This window comes from Mirounga leonina, unplaced genomic scaffold, assembly GCF_011800145.1.
Source record: "Mirounga leonina isolate KUSES-001 unplaced genomic scaffold, KU_Mleo_1.0 Mir_91, whole genome shotgun sequence".
Lineage (NCBI taxonomy): Eukaryota > Metazoa > Chordata > Mammalia > Carnivora > Phocidae > Mirounga > Mirounga leonina.
In genome coordinates this window covers 12,854,665-12,880,593 of record NW_023270839.1, presented here as the reverse complement: position 1 = coordinate 12,880,593, position 25,929 = coordinate 12,854,665, and the positions used below count along the sequence as shown (strand labels likewise).

General features: G+C 33.8%; 1 protein-coding gene across 6 annotated transcripts in view; it reads left to right on the top strand.

Moving 5' to 3' along the window:
• The window catches only part of DPH6 (diphthamine biosynthesis 6), a 234,831-nt gene that overhangs the window by 176,900 nt on the left and 32,002 nt on the right, over nucleotides 1–25,929 (top strand). For 5 of the 6 annotated variants that reach the window (XM_034994227.1, XM_034994228.1, XM_034994230.1 and 2 more), the window contains exons 8-9: nucleotides 4,372–4,459; nucleotides 5,809–6,413. In XM_034994227.1, coding sequence (XP_034850118.1) covers nucleotides 4,372–4,459; nucleotides 5,809–5,862 — 142 coding nt within the window. In that variant the 3' untranslated portion in view covers nucleotides 5,863–6,413. Of the gene's footprint in view, nucleotides 1–4,371; nucleotides 4,460–5,808; nucleotides 6,414–25,929 lie in introns of those variants that run through there. The other variant, XR_004677317.1, reaches the window with a different exon arrangement.

Sequence of the window (25,929 nt, the reverse complement as noted above, 5' to 3'; positions counted from 1 at the left end):
CTGCCCACAAGTGTGGCTACCATCTTTGACCATACAGCGCTACTACTGTAGTTCCACTGGCTATATTTCCTATGCTGTAAAAATCCTTCCATTTTTAAAGGCTTTTGCTGCCATCCCCTCTAGTGCTTGTTCTCATTCTTGAACTCTTAAAACACATAGTTGTCACTAATAAGTGTTTGTTAAATATTGTTGAATTAATTTGTCATTTATTACTTACTTGTTTTTATCCCATTGTCATTTACTTGTATGTGTTCCTTTTTAGGTTATAATTGGAGGTTATAAGTTGGGACATATCCTAGTTTAGTGGAAAAAGCATGTCACCTATTATATATAAAATCTTAACTCCGCTTTAAAATAGAAAATGTTCATATCATACCTACCTAATCACTAAATGTGATACTGTGAGTGAATGTACATTGCAAATTCAGTTAAAAGTAAGTTTAGTTCTTGTAACTATTTATTAACAATTGACCATTAATAATACTGGATCTTGTAACTTTGAATTCATTCTTTGGACAAATTAAAATTTCTCCTGCTCTATGGTCTGCCACAATTGGCATAAAACTAATTCATGATTAGGAATCCCATTTCACATGTCTGATTCAATTTTTTTTTGATGAAAAAGAGAAGATCACCTCTAAGGGGAGAAAAAATAAATGTTTACTTGCAAAATGACTTGATTATCATTAGGGCTTTTTTTTTTTTTTTTTTTTTTTCCAAAAACACAGATTGAATCCTTTTTCTATAATGAAGTAGTTTAGAGAAATTGGGGTGGTTCTGGAAGCTTATTATAAGATACATTTTGCCCCAATTAACATTTTTAAAATCTTGTAGGAAAGACTGATGTAGCAGTCTTTGTCTGGAAGTAATTTAAAAATTTTCTAACTAGAGCATTTTAAAATTCACTTTTCATGTCAGTTAGTATGTGATTACTCACTTCTGGATAGAGTTTTTAGATCAGGAAGTGACGGGTTTTTTTCTGAAAGGCCTTAAGGAAAAGAATTACAGTTTAGCCTTTATGAAAGGAGAATAATTGTGGGACAATTGTAGGTCTTCAAAGAGCCTACTTTCTTACTACTTCTTACTTTAAAATACATATGTATGTTTTTCAGACATAAGAACTGAACTCTTGATGTTGTATTAATGAAAGTGATTTTCTTCTATTAATGAACATATTTTTAAAATGTCAGTATTTGATACATCCCCATCTTTCCATTTGAGTTATTAATATTGCTATACTACTAAGGTAAAGTTGCTACACATGGGATGGATGGATGGAAGGAAGGAAGGAAGGAAGGAAGGAAGGAAGGAAGGAAGGAAGGAAGGAAGGAAGGAAGGAAAGAAGAACTAAACTCTATGGTTATAACACTTTGTACTCATTTTTCCCACCTACTCCTGTTTTCTACCCACTCAAGGAATAATTCAGCACAGGGCATCACAATGTGGTATTTAGCAGTGGGGATGAATCAAGTACTTATCTACCTTCTGACATCTATCCTGTATCACCTGGGATTTATTTAAATTTATGAACTATTTTCCTATTTTATATTTTATATTTATATTTTATATTTAAATTTTTAGACCTATTAAATGTTATCTCTATTATGCTAGAGATGGCATATGGTACATTGGTGTGTGTGCATGTATATATGTACATGTATACATGCAGTGTACACATATGGGAAAGTGTGTATTCATGAGAAGATAGGTAATTAAAAAATCAGTGTGGGTTTATGAGAGTTCAACAGTTAGTGTGTAATGTGAAAATACTTAACAAAATTTGAACTACAGTCATTTATTCAACAAATGTTTGATGAGTACCAGACAATGTTCTCTGTACTGAGCCAGGAGGGGTGGGGTAGGGGAGAGTCAGACAAAGGTGATCAAAAGTTGGTCCCTCTCTAAGAAGAAAGACAAGCATACAAACACCTAATTATAATGTAGTGGATGTGCAATGAAAAGGCTGTGAACACATTATGAAAGCACAGAAATGTCAATGTCTGTGACAATGTCAAGGAAGGATTCACAGAAATGATACTGGAGATGTCTATGAGGATAAGTGTGAGTCCACAGGGAATATCTGTATACAGTTGTCTTCTTAGAGGAGAGGTAGGAACAAAGACCATGGCTGTCTCAAGAGATAATATCAGGTTTTTTGTTTTGAAGTGAGGGGATAGGGCCTGACCTCACACCTTGGGAGCCTGGCCTGACTTAGCTGTCCTTTTGAAATTGTGTCTAAGGCTAAGCCTAATGCAGCAGTGAAAGGGAACATGGGCTAACCGCCTTGGCTACAGAAAAGCCTTGGTTGAATAAGAGGTAGTGCCCAGACTACTTGCATTAACAGGGAAAGGGGAGGAGAGTAGCCAACTGGAAAGCATTTTTGCTGTGGCACAATTCGTCCTAATTTTCTGGGTCACTCTGAGGATTTCCAACAGATCCTACTCTAGGTTTCAGAGAAATCCATGAAGCAGACAGAAACCAAAAATCCTTGAAAGTTGAGTTTCATTTGAGTTTCTGAAAGGGAAAAGAAAAGCAATAGGGCATTATTCTGTTTGAAACTAAAAACTGTTCATTTGAGATCTGGTCTCTTCCAGTTGTCTGGCTTTGTATAAGTGAATGAAATGATGTTAGTCAATTAGAGATTATGGGTTTAATAGAATCCATAAAAATCATATTCTTCTCTATTGAGTGCTTAGAATATTCTATATTTTTTTTCTGGATAACCATCTTTATTCTGAATGTAGTAATTACATTAGTTAAATGAGCTATTTGCTCTCAACCTTCTGTTTCTAATGCAGATAACTGGCATGAGAAGGGAGGGCCTGAAACCCTTTCTACGGACATAGCATTGGTTCCATGTTAATAATAGTTTTGGTGCACTCCATTGTCAAGGATATCAAAACCAAGATGCCTAGATTAGGCATAATTAAGACTCAGGGTCAGTTTCTAAGGCTGAGATCAGGAGCAGGGAGATGGAAATTTAATGTAAGAGTTAGGTTGTACATAGGAATTGGAATTTGAATCTGATTGATGAGCCAAGATACAACCAGAGCAAGCAATTTTGGAGTGAGTAGAAAAAACAAGACTAAGGCTAACAAGCCAGAGGGGCAGATGGGAGAAAGCAAGCCGGCCTCTTTACTTTCTCTTTCTCTTCCTCCTCGTTATAGCGGAGACATCTTTTGGTTGATGTAGCCTGTGAAGGCAAGTTATATCTTTCTGTCAGGATCCTGACTCTTTAATAATTCTGTTTCTTTTATAACATAAGTTGCTTTCCTTGTAATGTCACAGGAGCCCTTTTTAATGTTATTTTTTCCTAAGCATTAACAAGAGGCATATTTGATATTAAAGGTTCATGAATGGTAGTTGACTTTTTTAATCATCAAACATTTTTTTCTCTATCTCTGATCTTTCAAAGGGAAAAGTAAACAGATTTTGCCCATGAAAATTTAATATTTTGGAGCCAAGTATTTTGAGGTTCCTTTTATTGCCACTAAATAACTTTACATTACAAAAGTTGACTCAAAAATATCTTACATTAGTGGCAAAGTCAAATAAAGTAACAATTTGCTATCCTACAAAGGTTGAAATGCTAGCAATGTATTAATATAAACAATGGAACTAGTTCCCAAGGCATTAAAGAGACATAGGGAAATTATTTTTAAAATTTCAGTTGAAATACAAAATACTATTGCTTTCTTAATAAACAACAATAAAAAATAATTAGTTATTAGAACTTCACACATAATCTTAGTTATTCATATGTGCTTTACAGGGTATCTTTGATAAAAGTAGAGTTAATTTACATGTATCCATATGGTGCCGGCAAGCAGTTCAGACCATTTCACCTGAATGTGGTAATTACTATGTCAGACAATCAATTTTAATAGCAATGATATTGCAGTGTGAAGAGTTCACCTAGAGCTTAAAACCGTCACCAGTACTGCTTTTGTGAAGGATAATTGAGATTTTGTGTGAAACACTGAATGAATTACCTCTTGAAAATGGAAGGAATAATGAAGATAAAGCACTATTGTTTAATGGTTAGCCCCTACCAAGCAAATTTGTGAAAATGAAATTGAATAGGAATTTTAAGTCTCAAAACTGTTCAGAGAGCTTTGAGTGAACCTGAAAGTTGAACTGTATCGTTACAAAGACAAAAGCTTCTTTACTTTTTCTTGTAAATTTAGCATCCTTGATCCTTTTCCCAATTAAATATTAGATTATTAAAAATAGGTTTTAATCACTACATACTGTTTACCAGTGGAAATAAATACAAAAGGAGGATTTTTGGTTTCTTCTAGTCATTAGCAGAGAACAATTTGCCACAATTTATGTAGTAAATAAATGCATTATAAAATTTTTGTGTTTTAGGGATTCATCAGAAGTGGTCACACATTCAGCTGATGCATTTGCACCTGTTGCTTATCTACGCTTTTTGGAATTGCACTTGGAGGACAAGGCAAGTAAACCTAAGATTCACTTTCACAGTGATTTCAAGAGAAAATTGGGATGTATGCATTGGCTCTGTATCTTTAATTCTATAACAACAGATAAAAGGGTAAAAAAAAAAAAAAAAAAAAGGTCATTTTATCATTAGTGATTTTTTTCCCAGATCCTCAGTCAGTAACTAAGAATTTGGCAAATATTTATGGTTTGAGAACTCTATATGATGCCTACGAAATTACGTTTCTGAAGAGTTTGCAATTCAGTTAAAAAGGGAATCATATATACATTAAGCAATGAGAAGACAGGACAGTATATAACCAAATATTAAATCACCTAGTAGAAAAAGAATTAGTTTATTGTACATAAGCATGAGGGGAAAGGTTTAGGAATGAATTGGAGCTTCATTATACAAAGTTTAAGAGTGGAGGAAAAGAAGAAATAAGAGCTTTTCCAAAAATATGAAAGAGAACAGAAGTACAAGTGAAAGATGGAAAGTGAAACAAAAGTGTGATAAAGAGTTTTATTTTAAATACATTGATTGTCAAGATACAGCAGAATGTCAGTTTAAGGATGTCTTGTGGAATAGGTAAAGATCTGGATTAGACCCTTTGATTAAAGGGTCTGCTCCTTACTGGGTGTTGTATGTAAGTGATGAATCACTGAATTCTACTCCTGAAACGAATATTGCACTGTATGTTAACTAACTAGAATTAAATAAAATTTTTTTAAAAGTCTGCTACTTTCAATATAAAGGATTAGAAGTTTTCCACATCTTTGGTGTTCTATCACCAAGTCTTGAGGCACAACCCAAGTTTTATATATATATATATATATGAATGATAGGGAATCTGAAGAATCAAGAGGTTTAATGAAGATTGGCAAAGGAAGGAAAAGAATGGAACTCCAGAAATCAGGACAAAAGAGTTTCCAATCTAGAAAAATTAGAATGGACAGGGTTGAAAGTAGATCACTGAATTAAGCTAGAAGATGATTATTGGTGACCTTTTCCCAAAAAGCTGGTAATCCTCAAGAAAATAAAGCTGTACTATTCAAACATCCTTCATATCCAGTGAAAGGAACCTCTTACTTTCTAGGTCTCTGCTACTATTGCTGCCATGTGCACACACACAAAGTAAAAACCACTGAATTTTTGTTTAGACATATCAGCCATTGTATGTTCAGCTTTACCTAAATAGCTCATTGTTCACCTTGTTGTTTTAGTATTTCATTTGTTTTCACAGGCCATTTTGCCCTCTTAAAGAAAAGAATGTTATTTCTTTAAGGTGGAATATTCACTGACACTGAATAAATATGGTGCATTTTCCTTCTTCTTCTACTTCTTTTTTTTTTTTTTTTTTTTAGGTGTCCCCAGTGCCTGACAACTACAGAACATCTAATTATATACATAATTCTTGAAGAACATTTTTGGACATTTTTTACTAAGCTACCATTTCTGTATGAAAAAAACTACATAGCATTTTCTCAGCTATTATATCCAGCTCTTTCTCTGCATTTTTTTTGTTCTATAAAGAAATTTTTTTTGTTATATAAAGAAATATATATCTTCATCAGAAGAAGTTAATAGAAACATTGATTAATTGGGGAAATGTGAAAGCCTCATTCGTTATTATTGGTGACTTCCTCAGGGTTCACTTTCTCTGACTTTAGTTACCATGTCCTATCCATGACTGTACATGGTAAGTGCCCTTTTTTCCCCTTTTACTTCCTCTCTGTCATTTCTGTAACATTTATTTGCTTTCATCCCATTGTTTTATTTTACTCCTTCTCTCTTTCCTGCTCTCCCCTCTGCCAATTATATAATGATGCAGAGCATTTGAAAATGAGAATGAAAAGGCAGTCACTTTACTTAGCCAATCAAGTTTATTCTACTGGATGTTACTGACATGACTTGTCATTTTTGTTTCGATATAGTATTCATTTTTTTTTTTTTTTTAGTGTGTCTGTTTCTTTATTATGTTCAGTTAGCCGGCATGTAGTACATCATTAGTTTTTTTTTTTTTAAACATGTATGATTCTTTTTTTTTATTCTTATGTTAATCCCCATACATTACATTATTAATTTTAGATGAAGTGTTCCATGATTCATTGTTTGTGCATAACACCCAGTGCTCCATGCAGAATGTGCCCTCCTCAATACCCACCACCAGGCTAACCCATCCTCCCACCCCCCTCCCCTCTAGAACCCTGTTTTTCAGAGTCCATCGTCTCTCATGGTTCGTCTACCCCTCCAATTTCCCCCGCTTCATTCTTCCCCTCCCGCTACCTTCTTCTTCTTCTTTTTTTTTTCTTAACATATATTGCATTATTTGTTTCAGAGGTACAGATCTGAGATTCAACAGTCTTGCACAATTCACAGCGCTTACCAGAGCACATACCCTCCCCAGTGTCTATCACCCAGTCACCCCATCCCTCCCACCACACCACCCACTCCAACAACACTCAGTTTGTTTGATATAGTATTCATTTTATCAACAGTATTGGGCAATCAGGAAGAATATCATTAAATCTTACTGATTATTTTATAACAATGAAAAATACAATTTTTATATCCAGTGGAAAAAGGTCTTTTCAACAAATAGTATTAGACAGCCACATGCAAACGAATGAAACTGGACCACTTTTTTACACCATACACAAAAATAAATTCAAAATAGACTAAAGACCTAAATGTGGGACCTGAAACCACAGAAATCCTAGATGAGAACACAGGCAGTAACCTCTTTGACATCGGCCATAGCAGCTTCTTTCTAGATAAAAGCTCCTAAGGCAAGGGAAACAAGAGCAAAAATAAACTACTGGGACTTCATCAAAATAAAAAGCTTCTACACAGTAAAAGGAGCAATCAACAAAACTAAAAGGCAACCTAAGGAATGGGAGAAGATATTTGCAAATGACATATCTGATAAAGGGTTAGTATCTGAAATATATAAAGAATTTATAAAATTCAACACCCAAAAAACAGTCCAGTTAAAAAATGGGCAGAAGACATGGACAGACGTTTCTCCAAAGAAGACATACAGATGGCCAACAGACACATGAATAAATGCTCAACATCACTCATCATCAGGGAAATGCAAATCCAAACTACAATGAGATATCACCTCATACCTGTCAGAATGACTGAAATCACACAAGAAGCAGCAGATATTGGCAAGGATGTGGAGAAAGGGGAACTGTCTTGCAATGTTGGTGGGAATGCAAACTGGTGCAGCCACTCTAGAAAACAGGTGGAGGTTCCCCAGAAAGTTAAAAATAGAACTACCCTACAATCCAGCAATCTCACTACTGGGTATTTACCCAAAGAATACAGAAATACTAATTCAATGGGATACATGCACCTCCATGTTTATAGCAGCATTATCTACAATAGCCAACTTATAAAAAATTTTTTTGGTATTATCTGTGCTGACCTTAGACAACTTTATTTTGAATAGACTTAATTTTTTACAGCAATTTTGGATTCACAGAAAAATTGAGCAGAAGGAACAGAGAGTTCCCATATGCCCCCAGCCCTCACACATGTACAGCCTTCCCCACTGTCAACATCTGGCGCCAGAGTGGTGCATTTATTACAGTCGATGAACCCACACTGACACATCTTTATCACTCAAAGTACATAGTTTACCTTATGGCTTACTCTTAATATTGCACATTCTGTGGGTTTGAGCAAATGTATAGTGACATATATCCACCATTATGGCATCATACAAAATAGTTTCACTGCCCTAGAAATCCTCAGTGCTCTGCCTATTCATCCTTTCTTTCCCTCTTACCCCTGGTAACCACTGATCTTGTTATAGTCTCTATAGTTTTACCTTTTCCAGAATGTCATATAATTGCAGTCATACAATGTGTAGCCTTTTCACACTGGCTTTTTTCACCTAGAAATATGCATTTAACTTCTTCCATGTCTTTTCATGAGTTTTAAGTGTTGAGTAATATTCCATTGTCTGGATGTACCAGTTTATTTCTCATTCACCTACCAAAGAACATCTTGGTTGCTTCTAAGTTTTGGCAATTATAAGTAAAGCTGCTATAAATATCCATGTGCAGGATTTTGTCCTCAACTCCCTTGGGTAAATACCAAGGAGTGTGATTGCCAGATCATATGGTTAAGACTATGTTTAGTTTTGTAAGAAACCACCAAACTGTCCTCCAGTGTGGCTGTACAATTTTATATTCCCACCAGCAATGAATGAGAATTCCTGTTGCTCTACATCTTCATCAGCATTCAGTATTGTCAATACTTTGGACTTGTGCCATTCTAATAGGTGTGCAGTGTTATCTTGTTTTAAGTTTGAATTTTCCTGAATGCATTTGATGTGGAACATCTTTTCATATGCTTATTTGCCCATTCCTATATCTTCTTTTGTGAAGTGTCTGTTCAGATCTTTGCTCACTTTTTAATTGAGTTGTTTGTTTTCTTATTGAGTTTTAAGAGCTTGTTGTATATTTTGGATAGTTCTTTATCAGCTATGTCTTTTGCAAATATTTTCTACCAGTGTGTGGCTGTCTTCTCATTCTCTTGGCACTGTCCTTTATAGAGCAGAAGTTTTAATTTTAATGAATTATTAATTATTTCTTTCATGTATCATGCCCTTGATATTGTATCTAAAAGTCATCATCAAACCAAAGGTCATCTAGATTTTCTTCTATGTTATCTTCTAGGAGTTTTATAGTTTTACATTTTACATTTGGGTCTGTGTTCCATTTTGAGTTAATTTTTATAAAGAAGTATAAGGACTGTGTCTGGATTCATTTTTTTGTATGTGGAATTATAGCTGTTCTGGCACCATTTGTTGAAAAGACTATCTTTTCCCCATTATTTGCATTGCTCCTTTGCCAAAGATTAGCTAACTGTATTTGTGTGGATCTGTTTCTGGGACTCTCTATTCTGTTCTATTGCTCTATTTGTCTATTCTTTTATCAATACCACAATGTCTTAATAACTATAGCATTATAGTTTGTCTTGAAGTCAGTAATGTCAGCCTTCTGACTGTTCTTTTCCTTCAATATTTTGTTGACTGTTCTGTCTTCAGACTATTCTAAATCTTTCTATATAAATATTAGAATCAGTTTGTAACTTGCTGACATTTTGATTGGGATTGCATTGAAGCTGTAGACCAAATTAGAAAAAACAGACATCTTGACAATATTGTCTTTCTACCCATGATCATGGAATATCTCTCAATTTATTTACTGAGTTCTGTGATTTCTTTCGTTAGTTTTGCTGAGACATTTTACTTGTCTTCATTATTATAACTTATGTTAAATGTTGCCTCCTTTAGGCCTTTTTTGTTTTTTGCAAATGACAAGCTTTGATATGACATTCTTAGTGTGGAACCAGAGGGAAACAGAGTTTCTTTCTCAGAAATCCCATTGCATCTCAATGGCTTGGGCAAAGGTTGGGCTAAGTCACCATCTTTACTCCAGACCTCACTCAGATAATAGAGAAGGGTATGCTCTAGAGGGAGAACAAAGTATGGTTTCCAAAAGAAAAATAAATGCTAGAGGACAAAAATACAGATCCTTTTCACATGTTTTATCAAAATCACATTGCTATTTCAAATTCATAGTAAATTAATTAACGTTCCACCCCAAATAATAGTGAGATGTAGAATGTAGTACTGTGAATATCACTCTGAAAATCTGTATCTGTTCCCTAAATTCCTTTAATTTCAATTCATTCTATAACACATTTGCAATCTAGCCTGACTTCAGTTACTTCGATGAACTGCTGTTGGTCTTTTCTCAATCTTCATAATCTTTAATTAATCCTTTTCCTTGATAATATTGGTCACCATCTCCTTGAAAAATTCCCCTGTAATGGTTATATGTCTCTGTACCATTCTGACTTCTACTCGCTCAAGATTTCTTCTATGTCCTTCAGTAGTTTCTCTGCTTCTTACCTTCAACAAATGTATATAACCCCAAGTTCTTTTTAAGGTTCCATTTTTTTCATTTTCCACATTTTCTGTCTCTGGGATTTTGTCTTCTCCCACAATCTACATTTCAGCTCTATGCAGATGATTCTAAAGTCACTCTCTTTCTGGTTTTTCTGCTAATATCTACGCTTTCTCCTTATCTCTAGATCCTTATTTCTGACTGGCTGCGGGGCATCACTGCCAATGTGTATCAAGTTCATTGTGTACAAGCCTTGAACTCATTTTCCCCTCCAAGTTTACTTTCTGCCTGTTTTTGTTCTTTAACACAACTGTTTTCCCCCTAGTAACTCAGGAAGAGAATACTGGCATCATCTATTACAGCTGTCTCTCCTTTACCATGACAGTCAGTTGGTTATCTAATTCTTTACATGTTAATTCTCTAATATATGTTTTACACCATTCCCTCTCCATGCCCATCTCTCTGGTTAAAGTCATATCTTGCCCAAACTCTTGGACAACATACAGCCTCTTTAAGTGAACTCCTGCCCCATATTCTGTTCCACTGCCATATTGATTTTTGTGTCTCTGTACAAAAATCCATAATACAGCTACATTGTTTTTTAAATAAACAAGATGTTTAGCCATTAATTGAAGATTGTATAACACGGTACCATAACATCCTTTCTCAGACTTGCTCTCAGGAACCCCCTACATGTATCCTTTGCTCCAGTAGTACAGAACCATTGGATAGATACTCCCTTACTGTGCCTTCTTCTTCTCTCCTCACTTGCCTTTGTTTATTCTATCTTATCTGTCTTCCTTTCTTCATTTCCTTTAACTGTTTACAACCTGCCCATGTTGCAAGCTTGAACTCAAATACTCATACATTTAGCCACATCAGATGAACTGTCCTAACACTTTGTTTCTTCCTTTCTTGTGACAAATAATCAGCTTTATAATGTTTAAGGACTTATTTCCAGTAGGTTGTAAATTTCTTGAAGACTGTTCCTTTTTTCATTTTTGTACTCTCTGTAACAGCTCTTAGTTCTGGAATAAGATTTTTGAATTTATAATTGATTGTTATTTTTTTACTTCATTTTTTCTTCTTACAGAATTTTATAGACATATCCTTCCTTTTCATGTTGCATACCATTTAATGAAAGTCACTTTCTCGTTCATTTTTCTTTCATCTTGGTGTTAGAGAAAAATACTCTTAAAGCAAACTAGAATGTAAAATACAACCTTTAGACAGGTTGTTAGTGTAAAATTTAAGTTATCACTAAGATTTTCACTTTACATATGATGACCCATAAACTTACTTATCTAATAATTAATATTTAAATTTTATCTTTAAGTCAAAATTGTAAAGTAATTTATGTGAGTATAAAACTTATGTCAACTAAACAGAGGATTCCAAACAAAATAACTGAATAATGGAAAGCTCCAGGTTAAAAATGGGGAAATATATTAAAATTTCTTTGGTGCCTTGACTTTATTGCTTATGGCAAACTTGATGCTAAAATGTACCATACATCACTGCAGTGACAGGCTTGAGAAAATGAAAAATACAAAGCTTTACATAAATCAGCCAAAAGATCATATTAAAATGTATAACCTTTAACAGAAGAATCAAGACTTTTACTTTTCACAATTCACAAGCTTTTTCTTTCTTATATAGTTGTTTTAGATTTTCCAAACAGCTTTATGGGAAATAGTATTTCAAATTAATTGTTGACAAAGCCACTGCATTTTTAAAGAAACAGGTTCACAGAAATATAGCCCCAATTTTATTAATGGCCTACTATTGCTTAGTACTTAATTTTGATTTTTGTTGAAATAATCTCATGAGACAATTATATATTTTACATGATTGTAAAAGCCCCCATTCCTAGAAGTTGTAGCTTTTAAAGATATGATAGTCTCATAGCCCATTCTTGGCTCTTTTCATTTTATTTTGCTTTATTTCAGAAATACCATCAAATATCTTGAAAAACTTTATAGTGTTAAACTATCTCTGTGCTTTTATTTTTTGCTTCAATCTAACAAATATCTATGAGCACTTACGCTGTTTAAAAAACTGTTAGCCCCTCATGGAATTCACTATAAGTGACAACAAACTACAGAGTAATTTTATTTCTAAGTTCAAATGAAAGTTATTACAGGTAGTCATTATTCCCAGCATCATGATTACAGTGACAGATATCTAGTCTGTCTAGAGTGAGGTGTAGGATATGATCCTATTTTTCTGAAAAATATTGATGGAGTCAAGGAGCTTATATATTCATTTATATTTGAATGAGGATGGTAAGGGTGGGCACATAATAACCAGAGTGATAATATTGGCTATCTTGGGGGCAAGGGGCCTGAAGAAGAAAAACAGAAAAGCTTAATACTTACATATCTGTAATTTGTGACTTCTTATACTGAGCGTATACATGTAAATTTAAAAATATTTGATTAAGAAAATTAACTACAGGAGGTGGAGATGGTGTAGTGAGTTCCAGTGCTAAACAAATATTTAAATGTTATTCTACAACACTTTTGTAGTCTAGGTAGAAAGATATATACTAGGGCCCTTTAAAACTTTCCATAGATTTATATATATATATATATTTATATATAAATATATAAATATGTATATATATATAAAAAAAAAGAGGACCAGAAGCATTCAGATGGCAGGCCTCTTGAGTTTGTTACGCATGGGAATTTGCTCTCACCACTCATAGCAACATGTATAAACTCAAAGATCCTGTCCAGAGAGATACACTGCCATTGTCTTTATGCCACTTCAAAAATATTTCCTTACAGAAGGGACAAAGGAAGAAGGAAGATGAATGATGACTTTTACTCACCAACATTCGCATTCAGTACAGCTTTTCTACCCCATCTTCTCCCCCACCTTTGTCTTCAAGCTAAAGAGCAGAAAAATGATTTGATAAGAGGGAGCAAAGCATTTCACAAGCTTTAAATCCTAATTCTACAAACCTCAATGATATAACTTGAGATTCAGAGAGATTTTGGCCTTGGGTACTAAGTCACTGCTGCTGCAAATGGTCATTGGATCAGAGTAATAAATCAAGCATCCGATTCACTCAAATTTAGAGAGCTACTTGACTCATTTCTGTCCCTAATATATGGATTTCAGTAGTAGTAACAAAATACCACTGTGTCAAGAGGATCAAACTGGACAGTGGAAAAGTGTTTTTTAATCCAAAATCTGTGGTGGACCTATCAGTTTAGAGGAGGATAATAAAAATAACCAATCAATTGATTTTCTTCTCTGCTTTCAAATTGTATTTGACTATATATTTTGTCCTACTATTTATTTAGCTGTTAAGCACTTGTATGCAGCTTGTTATTGTTATTATCATTGTTGTTTTAAAAATAAAGTTTCTGATGTTTTTATAAAGTTTCACTTTGGTGATTTCTTATAAAAGAAAAGTGGAATGCTGCTCATTTATTTAACACATATTTATTGAGTGCTTACATCTATATGCCTAGCCCTAGGGATGCAGTAGTGAACTAAACATCCAAAAATCATTTCCTTCATGAAGCTTTTATCTTATGGAATGAGACAAACAAATTAATGTATAAAATAAAGGGGATAGTGAGAAAGTTGCCTCACTGTCCATAGAAATGGGGATTAGATTTTATGGAATAAGCATAGTATGAGAATCCTGGGTTTCAGTGGTAACAGATTTAAACCCAGATTGAGAGTAATAAGACCAGACTTTTTGGTCATATAGGAGATAGTGGTAGTGAGCTTGTGAGAAGCCTATAGATACAGCCAAAGAGTGATTCAGTAAATTGGAAAAAAAGTTCAAGAGAAAATACTAAGAATGAAACATGGAGAAAAACAAAGATAGAAAGTATACATTAGAGATTAGGAGAAGTAGAAACAATGAAGTGGTCTAGAGTACATGTAATTAGTGTCAGAAAGAAAGGAGAGGGATAATGGGAAAGGTGCAATATTTCAAAAGATAATGGCTGAGAACTTTCCAAAGTTGATGAAACACACCAAGGTACAGATTCAAGAGGTTTTATGAACCCTAAGCTAAATAAAAAATCCATATTTAGGCATATGATGATGAAACTGCTAGAAACAAAAGGCAAAGTAAAGAAACTGAAAACAGTTAAAATGTGTTAAAAACAGGCTACTTTCAAAGAAGCAACTATTAGAATAAAACCTAACTTTTAAACAGGAAAAAAAAAAAGGAAACCCAAACAATGGAATCATATATTTGGTAATACAAAATGAAAATGACTGTCATCCTAGAATTCTGTGCCCAGCAAAAATATCCCCAGACATAAAAGTGAGGATACTTTTAGGATGACAATAATTCATTCATCAAAATTCATTGATGGTATGTTTATGGTTTGTCCATTTCACTATAATTTGTTTCCTCAAGAAATAAGCAAATTTGGAAAACACTGTGGAGGTGCCTCAGAAAATTGAAAATAGAGCTACCCTATGGCCCAGCAATTTCACTTCTGGGTATTTACCCCAAAGACACAGATGTAATGAAAAAAAGGGCCATATACCTCCCAATGTTCATAGCAGCAATGTCCGCAACAGCCAAACTGTGGAAAGAGCTAAGCTGCCCTTCAACAGATGAATGGATAAAGAAGATGTGGTCCATATATATAATGGAATATTACTCAGCCATCGGAAAGGATGAATACCAAACTTTTACATCAACATGGATGGAACTGGAGGAGATTATGCTAAGTGAAATAATCAAGCAGAGAAAGTCAATTATCATATGGTTTCACTTATTTGTGGAACATAAGGAATAGCATAGAGGACATTAGGAGAAAGAAGGGAAAACTGAAGGGGGGAATCAGAGGGAGAGATGAACCATGAGAGACTATGGACTCTGAGAAACAAACTGAGGGTTTTAGAGGGGAGGGGAGTGGCGGGATGGATGGGTTAACCCAGTGATGGGTATTAAGGAGGGCACGTACTGCATGGAGCACTGGGTGTTATGCAAAAACAATGAATTGTGGATCACTACATCAAAAACTAATGATGTACTGTATGGTGACTAACATAACATAATAAAATAAAATTTAAAAAAAACAAATTAAAAAAATTTAAAAAAGAAATAAGCAAATATTTAATTCTAGCTAATAACATTCATGTTAAAGTCTTGGATTTTTTTGTGTGGGTCTGCTAGTAATAAATTTTCTTAGTTTTTATTTGAAACTTTCTTAACTTCATATTTGCTTTATCCCAACATTTTACTAAGGAAAAGTTTAAACATACAGAAAAGTTGAAAGGAGGGAGAAATAAAGATCTTCCCAGACAGACAAAAGCTGAGGGAGTCCATTACCAGTAGACATGCCTTCCTTAAAAGTATTGCTAAAGGGAGTTCTTTAAGTTGAAAAGAGAAAAAAGAAGAAAAAAAGGACACTAGACAGCAACACTAAAGCATATGAAAATGTAGAGCTTTATGATAAATGTAAATATATAGACATACAGAATCCTATAATAACTGTAATGGTGGTGTATAAACTACTTTTAATTCTAGTGTGGAATTTTACAAATAAAAAATAACCATAACTATAAAACTATGTTAACACAAAATATACAAAGATGTAATTTGTGACATTGGTAATATAAAATGGAAGGGGAAAAATGTAAAGGAGTAGAGTTTTATATGTGACTGATGTTGTTATCAGTTTAAATAGATTATAATAACTATAAGGTGTTTCATGTAATTTCCATAGTAACCACAAAGAAAATACCTATAGAAGATGCATAAAAGTAAGAAAGCAATCAAAGCATGCCCACACCCCCCAAAACTTAATAAAACACACCAAGGACAGCTGCAAGACAGGAATGTCAAAATAACTATAGGACATAACAAAATGACAGCAAATCTGCTTTATCAGTAATTACTTTAAATGTAAATAGACTTAACTCTTCAATCAAAGACATAGAGTGACTAAATGGATAAAAAAAATAAAATACAACTATATGCTGTCTACAAGAGATACACTTTAGATATAAGGACATACATAAACTGGGTGTGAAAGGATGGAAAAAGGTATTCCATGAAAATGATAACCAGAAGAGATCAGGAGTTGCCATACATATATCAGATATTTTTAATGCAAAAATTGTCACAAGAGACAAAGAAGAACATTATGATTAAAAACAATGAATCATAGGGCGCCTGGGTGGCTCAGTTGGTTGAGCGGCTGCCTTCGGCTCAGGTCATGATCCTGGAGTCCCGGGATCGAGTCCCACATCGGGCTCCCTGCTCGGCAGGGAGTCTGCTTCTCCCTCTGACCCTCCTCCCTCTCATGCTCTCTATCATTCTCTCTCTCTCTCAATAAAGAAATAAAAATCTTTAAAAAAACACAATGAATCATGGAATGCTACATCAAAACTAATGATGTACTGTATGGTGACTAATATAATAAAAAAAATTATTTAAAAAAAGTCAATTAACAAGGAAGGTATAATAATAAATATGCACCTAATAGCAGAGTACCCAAATATATACAGCAAACACTGAGATAATTGATGTGAGAAATAGACAGTAACACCATAATTGTAGAGATTTTGATACCCCTCTTTCAATAATGTATAGATCAACCAGTTCAAAGATCAGTAAAGAAACAGAAGTGATGAGTACTGGGTGTTATACTTAACTAATGAATCATTGAACACTACATCAAAAACTAATTATGTACCATACAGTGGCTAATTGAACATAATAAAAATAATAATAAAAAATAGAAGACTTGGACAATACTAGAGACTAATTGGACCTAAAAGACATAAAAATAGCACTCTACCCAATAACAGCAGAGTACACATTCTTCTCAAGCACACAAGAAACATTCTCCAGGATAGATCACTTGTGAGGCCACAAAACAAGTCTTAATAAATTTAAGAAGTTTGAAATCATATCAAGGATCTTTTCCAATTACAATGAAATGAAACTAGAAATCAATAGCAAAAGGAAAACTAGAAAATTTATAAATCTGTCAAAAATTACACTCTTGAACAATCAATGGGTCAAAGAAAAAATCACAAGAAATTAGAAAGCATCTTAAGACAAAGAAAAAAAACGTATCAGATCTTATAGGATACAGCAAAAACAGTACCAAAAGGGAAATTTATAAAGTGAACAGAGACATTGAACACAAAAGAAAAGAACTCAAATCAACAACTAACTTTATACTTCAAGGAACTAGAAAAAGAACACACTAAACCAAAAGCTAGCAGAGGAAAGGAAATAATAAAGAATAAAGCAGAAATAAATGAAAGAATAGGAAAAAGCAGGAAAAAAAATGAAACTAAGAGTTTTTTTTTTAAAGATCAACAAAATTGACAAACCTTTAGCTAAACTGAGTAGAAGACTCAACAAAAGTAAAAAAATAACAGAGAAAACAATCCAACTAGTGTAGCAGAAATAAAAAGGATCATACGAGACTACTATAAACAATGCCAACAAATTGTATAACCTATAAGAAATGGATAAAATTCTAGAAATATACAACCTATCAAGACTAAATCATGAAGAAATTTTAAATCTGAGCAGAACTGTATCTGGTATGGAGATTAAATCAGTAATCAAAACTTCCCCACAAAGAAAAGCCCTGAACCAGAGGGCTTCACTAAAAATTCTACCAAACATTTAAAGAATTAACATGATTTCCTAAACTCTTCCAAAAAAGTGAAGAGGAGGGAACACTTTCAAACTCATTTTATGAAGCTGGCATAAAATCAGGCAAAGATACTACAAGAAAACTATAGTCCGGTATCTCTGATGAATAGTGACACAAAAATCCTCAACAAAATATAAGCAAACTGAACTCCACAATACATTAAAAGAACATAAGGAATAGCATGGAGGACATTAGGAGAAGGAAGGGGAAAATGAAGGGGGGGTAAATCGGAGGGGGAGATGAACCATGAGAGACTATGGACTCTGAGAAACAAACTGAGGGTTTTAGAGGGGTGGGGGGTGCGGGATGGGTTAGCCCAGTGATGGTTATTAAAGAGGGCATGTATTGAATGGAACACTGGGTGTTATACACAAACAATGAATCACAGAACACTACATCAAAAACTAATGATATACTGTATGGTGACTAACATAACATAATAAAAAAAAATAAAGAGCCAAATTTACCTCCAAAAAAAAATTAAATAAATAAAATAAAGATCCAAATTTACCTCCAAAAAATAAATAATAAAAGAATTATACACTATGACCAAGTGAGATTTATTCCTGTAATGCAAAGATGGTTCAGCATATGAAACTCAAACAATATATCACATTAAAGGACAGTAACTACTTGACTCACTGGATACAGAAAAAGCATTTAACAAAATTCAACACCTTTTCATGATGCAAACACTCAAACTAAAATTAGAAGAGAATTACTTCAACATAATAAAAATGATAAATGAAAGCCCATAAGCTATCATTATTCTCAATGGTGAAAAACTGAATACTTCCCCCTAAGATTAGGAAAAAGGCAAGGCCACCTCTCAGCGTTTCTATTCAATATAGTACTAGAAGTTCTAGACAGAGCAATTAGATAAGAAAGAAACAAAATCATCCAAATCAGCAAGGAAGAAGTAAAAATTTCTCTGGCTGATGATATGATCTTATATGTAGAAAACCTTAAGGATTCCACTCAAAAAAATTGTTAGAACTAATAAATGAATTCAGCAAAGTTTCAAGATACTAAACCAGTTGCAACACAAAAAATCCAGTTGCATGTCTAAACACTAACAATAATCTGAAAAGGAAATTAAGAAAGCAGTCCTATTTACAATTGCCTCAAAAACAATAAAATACTTAGGAATAAATTTAACCAAGGAGGCAAATGGCTTATACACTAAAAACTACCAAAAAATGATGAAAAAATTTAAAGAAAACACAAACAAATGGTAAGACAGTCCATGTTCATAGGTTGGAAGACTTAATATTGTCAAATTATCCACACTACCCAGAACAATCTACAGATTTAATGCAATCCCTATTAAAATCCCAATTGCTTTTTAAATTATTATTTTGCAGAAATAGAAAAGACCAGCCTAAAATTCATACACAATCTCAAAGAACCCCAAATAGCCCAGATAATCTTGAAAAAAACAATGCTTTACACTAATTTAAAAAAATACTGCAAACCTACAGTAATTAAAACAGTATGGTACCAACATAAAGACAGACATGTAGACAAATAGAACAGAATGGAGAGCCCAGAAATCAACCTTCATGTATATGGTCAAATGTCTTCAACAAGAGTACCAAGGCTACACAATAGGGAAAGCATACTATTTTCAACAAATGGTGTTGAAAAAACTGTATATCCACATACAAAAGAATAAATTTGGGCCCTTCCCTAGCACCATTTGCAAAAATTAATTCAAAATGGGCTAATGACCTAAACATAAATCCTGAAACTGTAAAACTCCTAAAAGAAAACATAGGGAAAAATCTTCATGACATTGGATTTGGCAGTGATTTCTTGGCTATGACACCAAAGCACAGACAACAAAGTCAAGAATAAACAAATGGACTACATCCAAATTAAAAACTTATGCACAGCAAAGAAATCAACAAAAGAGTGAAAAAGCAACACACACAATGGGAGAAGATATTTGCAAACCATATTAGTATCCAGTATATATAAAGAACCCCTGCAACCCAACAACAAAATTTTTTTAATCCAATTAAAAATAGGCAGAGGACTTTAACATACATCTCTCCAAAGAAGGTATACAAATGCCCAACAGCTGTATAAAAATATGTTCAGCATCACTAATCATTAGGGATGTGCAAATAAAAACCACGAGATATCTCCTCATTCATTAGATTGCAACTATCACAAAAAAAAAAAAAAAAAAAGGAAAAAGAAACAGAAGAAGAAATACCAAATGATGGTAAGGATGTGGAGAAATTGGAACACTTGTGCACTTTTGGTAGGGATGTAAAATGATGCAGCTATTGTATAATTAAAGCAGTACAGAGGTTCCTCAAAAAATTAAAAGTAGAACTACCACATGACCCAGCAAACCTACTTCTGGGTCTTTATCCAAAAGAATTGAAATTAGGGTCTTAAAGAGAAATATGTACTTTCACACTTATTGTAGCATTATTCATAATAGTTGAGATGTGGCAACAACCTCAATGTTCATTGACAGAGGAATGGATAACAAAAAGTGATATATACATACGTTGGAATATTATTCAACCTTAAAAAAGAAGGAAGTCCTGTCATATGCAATAACGTAGGTGAATCTTTAGGTTATTATACTGTGTGAAATAAGCCAATCACAAAAAGAGAATGGTTTCGTGATTCCACTTATTTGAGGTATCTAAAGTATTCAAACTCTTAGAAACAGTGAGTATAATACAGGTTGCCAGGGGCTGGGCGGGGAGAGGGAAATGAGTATTTGTTCAGTGAGTATATACTCAGTGTATATCACTATTGCAAGATAAAAAATCTCTAGAGATCTGTTGCACAACAATATGCATATAGTTAACAGGGCTGTCTGTACATTTAAAAATGGTAAGATAGTAAATTTTATGTTGCATGTTTTTAACCAAATTAAAAAAAAGAGATGGAGGGGTGCCTGGGTGGCTCAGTTGGTTAAGTGTCTGCCTTTGGCTCAGGTCATGATCCCAGGGTTCTGGGATCAAGTCCTGCATCGTACTCCCTGCTCAGCAGGGAGCCTCCTTCTCCCTCTCCCTCTGCCCCTCCTCCCTGCTCATGCACCTCCTCCCTGCTCATGCACTCTCTCTCTCTCTCTCTCTCAAATAAATAAAAATCTTTAAAAAAAAAAAGAAAGAGATTGAAAAATCTTCATATATGTGGAAATTAACAACAAATTTCTAAGTAATCCATGACACAAAGAAAAAAATCCCAAAGGAACTTAATAATTTCCTTAACAAATTGCTAATGAAAATTTTGACATATCAAAATTGTGAAATAACATTAAAGCAATAATTTTTAATGAAATTTATAGTTTCAAATATATATATATTCTATATATATATTAGATAAGGTTGGCTGAAAATCAATGAGCTAAGCAATCATCATAAGAAGTTAGATAAAAAATATCAATTTAACCCAAAGAAACAAAAAGAATAAAGTTTTTAAAAAAAATTAAATAGAATATAAACATATAATAAAGAGGTCACCAGAGCCAATAGTTCATTCTTGGAAATGACTAAATTTGATTACTACCTGGCAACACTGAAATAAAAGCAAAGGCATCAATATAGCTGACCCTTGAACAACACAGGTTTGAACTGCACGGGTCCACTTGAACATGGATTTTATTTTTTATTTTTTTCCATAAGTACAGTGCAGTACTATAAATGTATTTTCTCTTCCATATGATTTTCTTAATAACATTTTCTTCGCTGTACTTTACTTTATTGTAAGAATATAGTATATAATACATATAATGTACAAAATATGTGTTAAATGACTGTTTATTGGTAGTTAAGTTTTGGGAGAGTAAAAAGTTATATGTGGATTTTCAACTGCACAAGGGGTTGGTGCTTCTAGCGCCCCCCCCCCGCCATGTTGTTCAAGGGTCAACTATAAACAGTACCAGGAATCTTAAAAGGAAGACATCATTATGATTCATTCAGATGTTAAAAGGAAAAAAAGAGGATATTGCCAATCACTTTATACTAGTAAACTTGAAAACCTAGATGAATTGGAAAAATTCTAAAAAAAAAAAACTTTGACACCAGAAAAATACACCAAATCTGAATAGTCTTTTATACTAGATAAACTAAATGTATTACTAAAAACCACACATTTCCAGGTCTAAATGGCTTCATTTGTAAATTTTTCCAAGCATGTAAGGGAAAATTTGCCAATTTTATATAAACTTTTCAAAAAAACATCGGAGACTCATTTTATGAGGTTATTATAATGTAGATTACTGTTAAGTATAACTGACATTTCTGTTGAAAATATTTTGGAGTGGATGACACATGTCCTTTTAGTGTTATTCTGGAGTGTTGTTGAACAATAATATTTAATTCTCTAGGCGATGGACTTTATTTCACTTAAAATTTACTGATTAAGGCCTAGAATCTGTGAAGTTACTAATTGACATATAGATTTTTGTCCAGTAGGGATGTGAATGATTTCCGTGACATAGAACAAATAACCCCAAAAGTTAGAATTTTATTCCCCTGTAGGATATTAGCCATTTTTGCATCTCTATGCCCATCTTATTCCAGAGTTCTTTCATTAGCGTATCTTCTCTCAGATTGCGTTGGACAAGCTTTACTCAGTGACTAAAGTCAGTCTTTACTGATATTTGATATATGTTCAATCTATATTTACCTTTGATTCATGATTCTAATATTTTTAAAAAATATATGTGGAAATAATAAAATCTGATAATTAAATTTATTAAGAAATTAAAAAAAAATTTTAATTTTATTAAGAAATTTTAAGAACAGTTTTTTAAATTTAATTTTATTGTTATGTTAATCACCATACATTACATCATTAGTTTTTGATGTACTGTTCCATTATTCATTGTTTGCATATAACACCCAGTGCTCCATTCAATATGTGTCCTCTTTAATACCCATCACCAGGCTAACCCATGCCCCCACCCCCCTCCCCCCTAGAACCCTCAGTTTGTTTCTCAGAGTCCATAGTCTCTCATCAAGAAATGGGCAGAAGACATGAACAGACATTTTTCCAAAGAAGACATCCAAACGGCCAACAGACATATGAAAAAGTACTCAGCATCGCTCAGCATCAGGGAAATCCAAATCAAAACCTCAATGAGATACCACCTCACACCAGTCAGAACGGCTAAAATTAACAAGTCAGGAAACTACAGATGTTGGCGGGGATGCGGAGAAAGGGGAACCTTCCTACACTGTTGGTGGGAATGCAAGCTGGTGCCGCCACTCTGGAAAACAGTATGGAGGTTTCTCAAAAAGTTGAAAATAGAGCTACCCTATGACCCAGCAATTGCACTACTGGGTATTTACCCCAAAGATACAAATGTAGTGATCTGAGGGGGTACATGCACCCCAATGTTTATAGCAGCAATGTCCACAATAGCCAAACTATGGAAAGAGCCAAGATGTCCATCAACAGATGAATGGATAAAGAAGAGGTGGTATATATATACAATGGAATATTATGCAGCCATCAAAAAAATGAAATCTTGCCATTTGCAATGACGTGGATGGAACTAGAGGGTATTATGCTAAGCGAAATAAGTCAATCAGAGAAAGACGTGTATCATATGATCTCACTGATATGAGGAATTCTTAATCTCAGGAAACAAACTGAGGGTTGCTGGAGTGGTGGGGGGTGGGAGGGATGGGGTGGCTAGGTGATAGACATTGGGGAGGGTATGTGCTATGGTGAGTGCTGTGAATTGTGTAAGACTGTTGAATCACAGACCTGTACCTCTGAAAGAACACAGATTTTTAAATCCTTCTTAAAACATTATCAAATTGAACCTGTGAGATATAAAATGAATACTGCATCATGACCAAATTGGGTTATTCTAAAGATGCAGGGCTGATTTAACAACTGGAAATCAGTCAATGAATTCACCATATTAACAGAATAACAAAGACAAAAACATATAACCATTGCAAAAATGCAGCAAACATCATACTTCATTGTGAACTGATGAAATCTTTTCATTTGAGTTTAAAGACACAATAAGGATGCCTGAAATCATCACTTCTGTTCAATCAGTGGAGAAGGCAAGAAAAATAAATAAATGTATGTTAGGGAAAGGAAGAAATAAAAGTATTATTATTCTCAGATTATAACTGTATAAATAGAAAATGTAAAACAAATCTACGAACTTCTTAGAGTTAATGCTAAGTTTTGTAAAGTTTCTGGATACAAGGTTAATTTAGAAAAAGGTTTGATTTATGTGTCCCCAGAAATAGAAAGTGAATCAGGCTGCCTTCCACCTTCACGTTGACCACCCTTGAACAAATTTTGTGATCTCTCTTGTCCCAATTTCTCCTTCTTTAAAATAGGGATAATATGGGGCACGTGGGTGGCACAGTCGATTGAGCATCCGACTCTTGATTTCAGCTCAGGCCATGATCTCAGGTGGGATCAAGCCCCCTGTCGGGCTCTGCACTCAGTGTGGAGTCTACTTGAGACTCTCTCTCTCCCTGTCCCTCTGCCCCTACCCCCCACTCGTGCACATGTGCTCTCTCTCTCTCTCTCCCTCTAAAATAAATAAAATTGCTAAAAATAATAAAATAAACTAAGGATGATAATACTGAATTTTACTGATCATAAAGCACATGTTTTCCATATTTTAACATCTTTGAAATTATGTATCCTACAGTAGATGTTGTCTTAGATTTGATGAATAAGGTAGTTTTGAAGAGGTAATGAATAAATATGATAAATTTAAGGTATTTGCAACAGTGCTGGCACTTAACAAATGTTTACTAAGTATTAGCTATACTTTATAATTTTCTTACATTATGTTTTCTAACAAGTTATTGTTTTCATAAAAGTTCTGATTTTTTATAAATTGATTTTATAGCTCTAACTTACAAAAGTTATTTTTTATTTCTGGTATCTTTTTTGTTGATTCTCTTGGATTTCACAAGAATATACAGGTGACCCTTGAACAAGATGGGTTTGAACTGCATGGGTCTTTTGTATACAGATTTTTTTAAAATACAGTACAGTACTGTGAATGTATTTACTCTTCTTTATGATTTTCTTAATAACATTTTCTTTGCTCTAGGTTGCTTTATTATAATAATTGAGTATATAATAAATATATAAAATGTGTGTTAATTGACTTTATGTTATCAGTAAGGCTTCCAGTCAGCAGTGGGCTATTAGTAGTTAAGTTTTTAGGGAGTCAAAAGTTATACACGTAATAAGTGAGTCAGAGAAAGACAAATAACATATGATTTCACTCATATGTGAAATTTAAGAAACAAAACAAATGGACATGGAGAGGGGTGGGAGAAGAAAGGCAAACCAAGAAATAGACTCTTAACTACAAAGAACAAACTGAGGGTTACCAAAGGGGAGGTGGGTAGAGGGATAGGTGAAATAGGTGATGGAGATTAAGGAGGGCAGTTGGGGCACCTGACTGGCTCAGTCAGTAGAGCATATGACCCATGATCTCAGGGTTATGAGTTCAAGCCCCACTTTGGGTATGGAGCCTACTCAAAAAAAATTAAGGAGGGCACTTGTTGTGATTAGCACTGGGTGTTGTATGTAAGTGATGAATCACTAAGTTCTATGCCTAAAACTACTATTATACTGTATGTTAACCAACTGGAATTTAAATAAAAATTTGGAAAATGAAAAAAATGTTGTATGCAGATTTTCAACTGCACAGGGGGGTCAGCACCCCTAACCTCATTGTTCAAGGTTAACTGTATATGTATCCATTCAATTTGAATATTTTTATATCTCATTTATTCTTTTTAAGTTTTATTTTTTTCAGTACTTTAAGAACAATTGCGGTAATAACAATAATAATGACAATAATGAAAGCCAACACTAATGCAGAACTTAACTGGATATACCAGATACTCTTTTTTTTTTT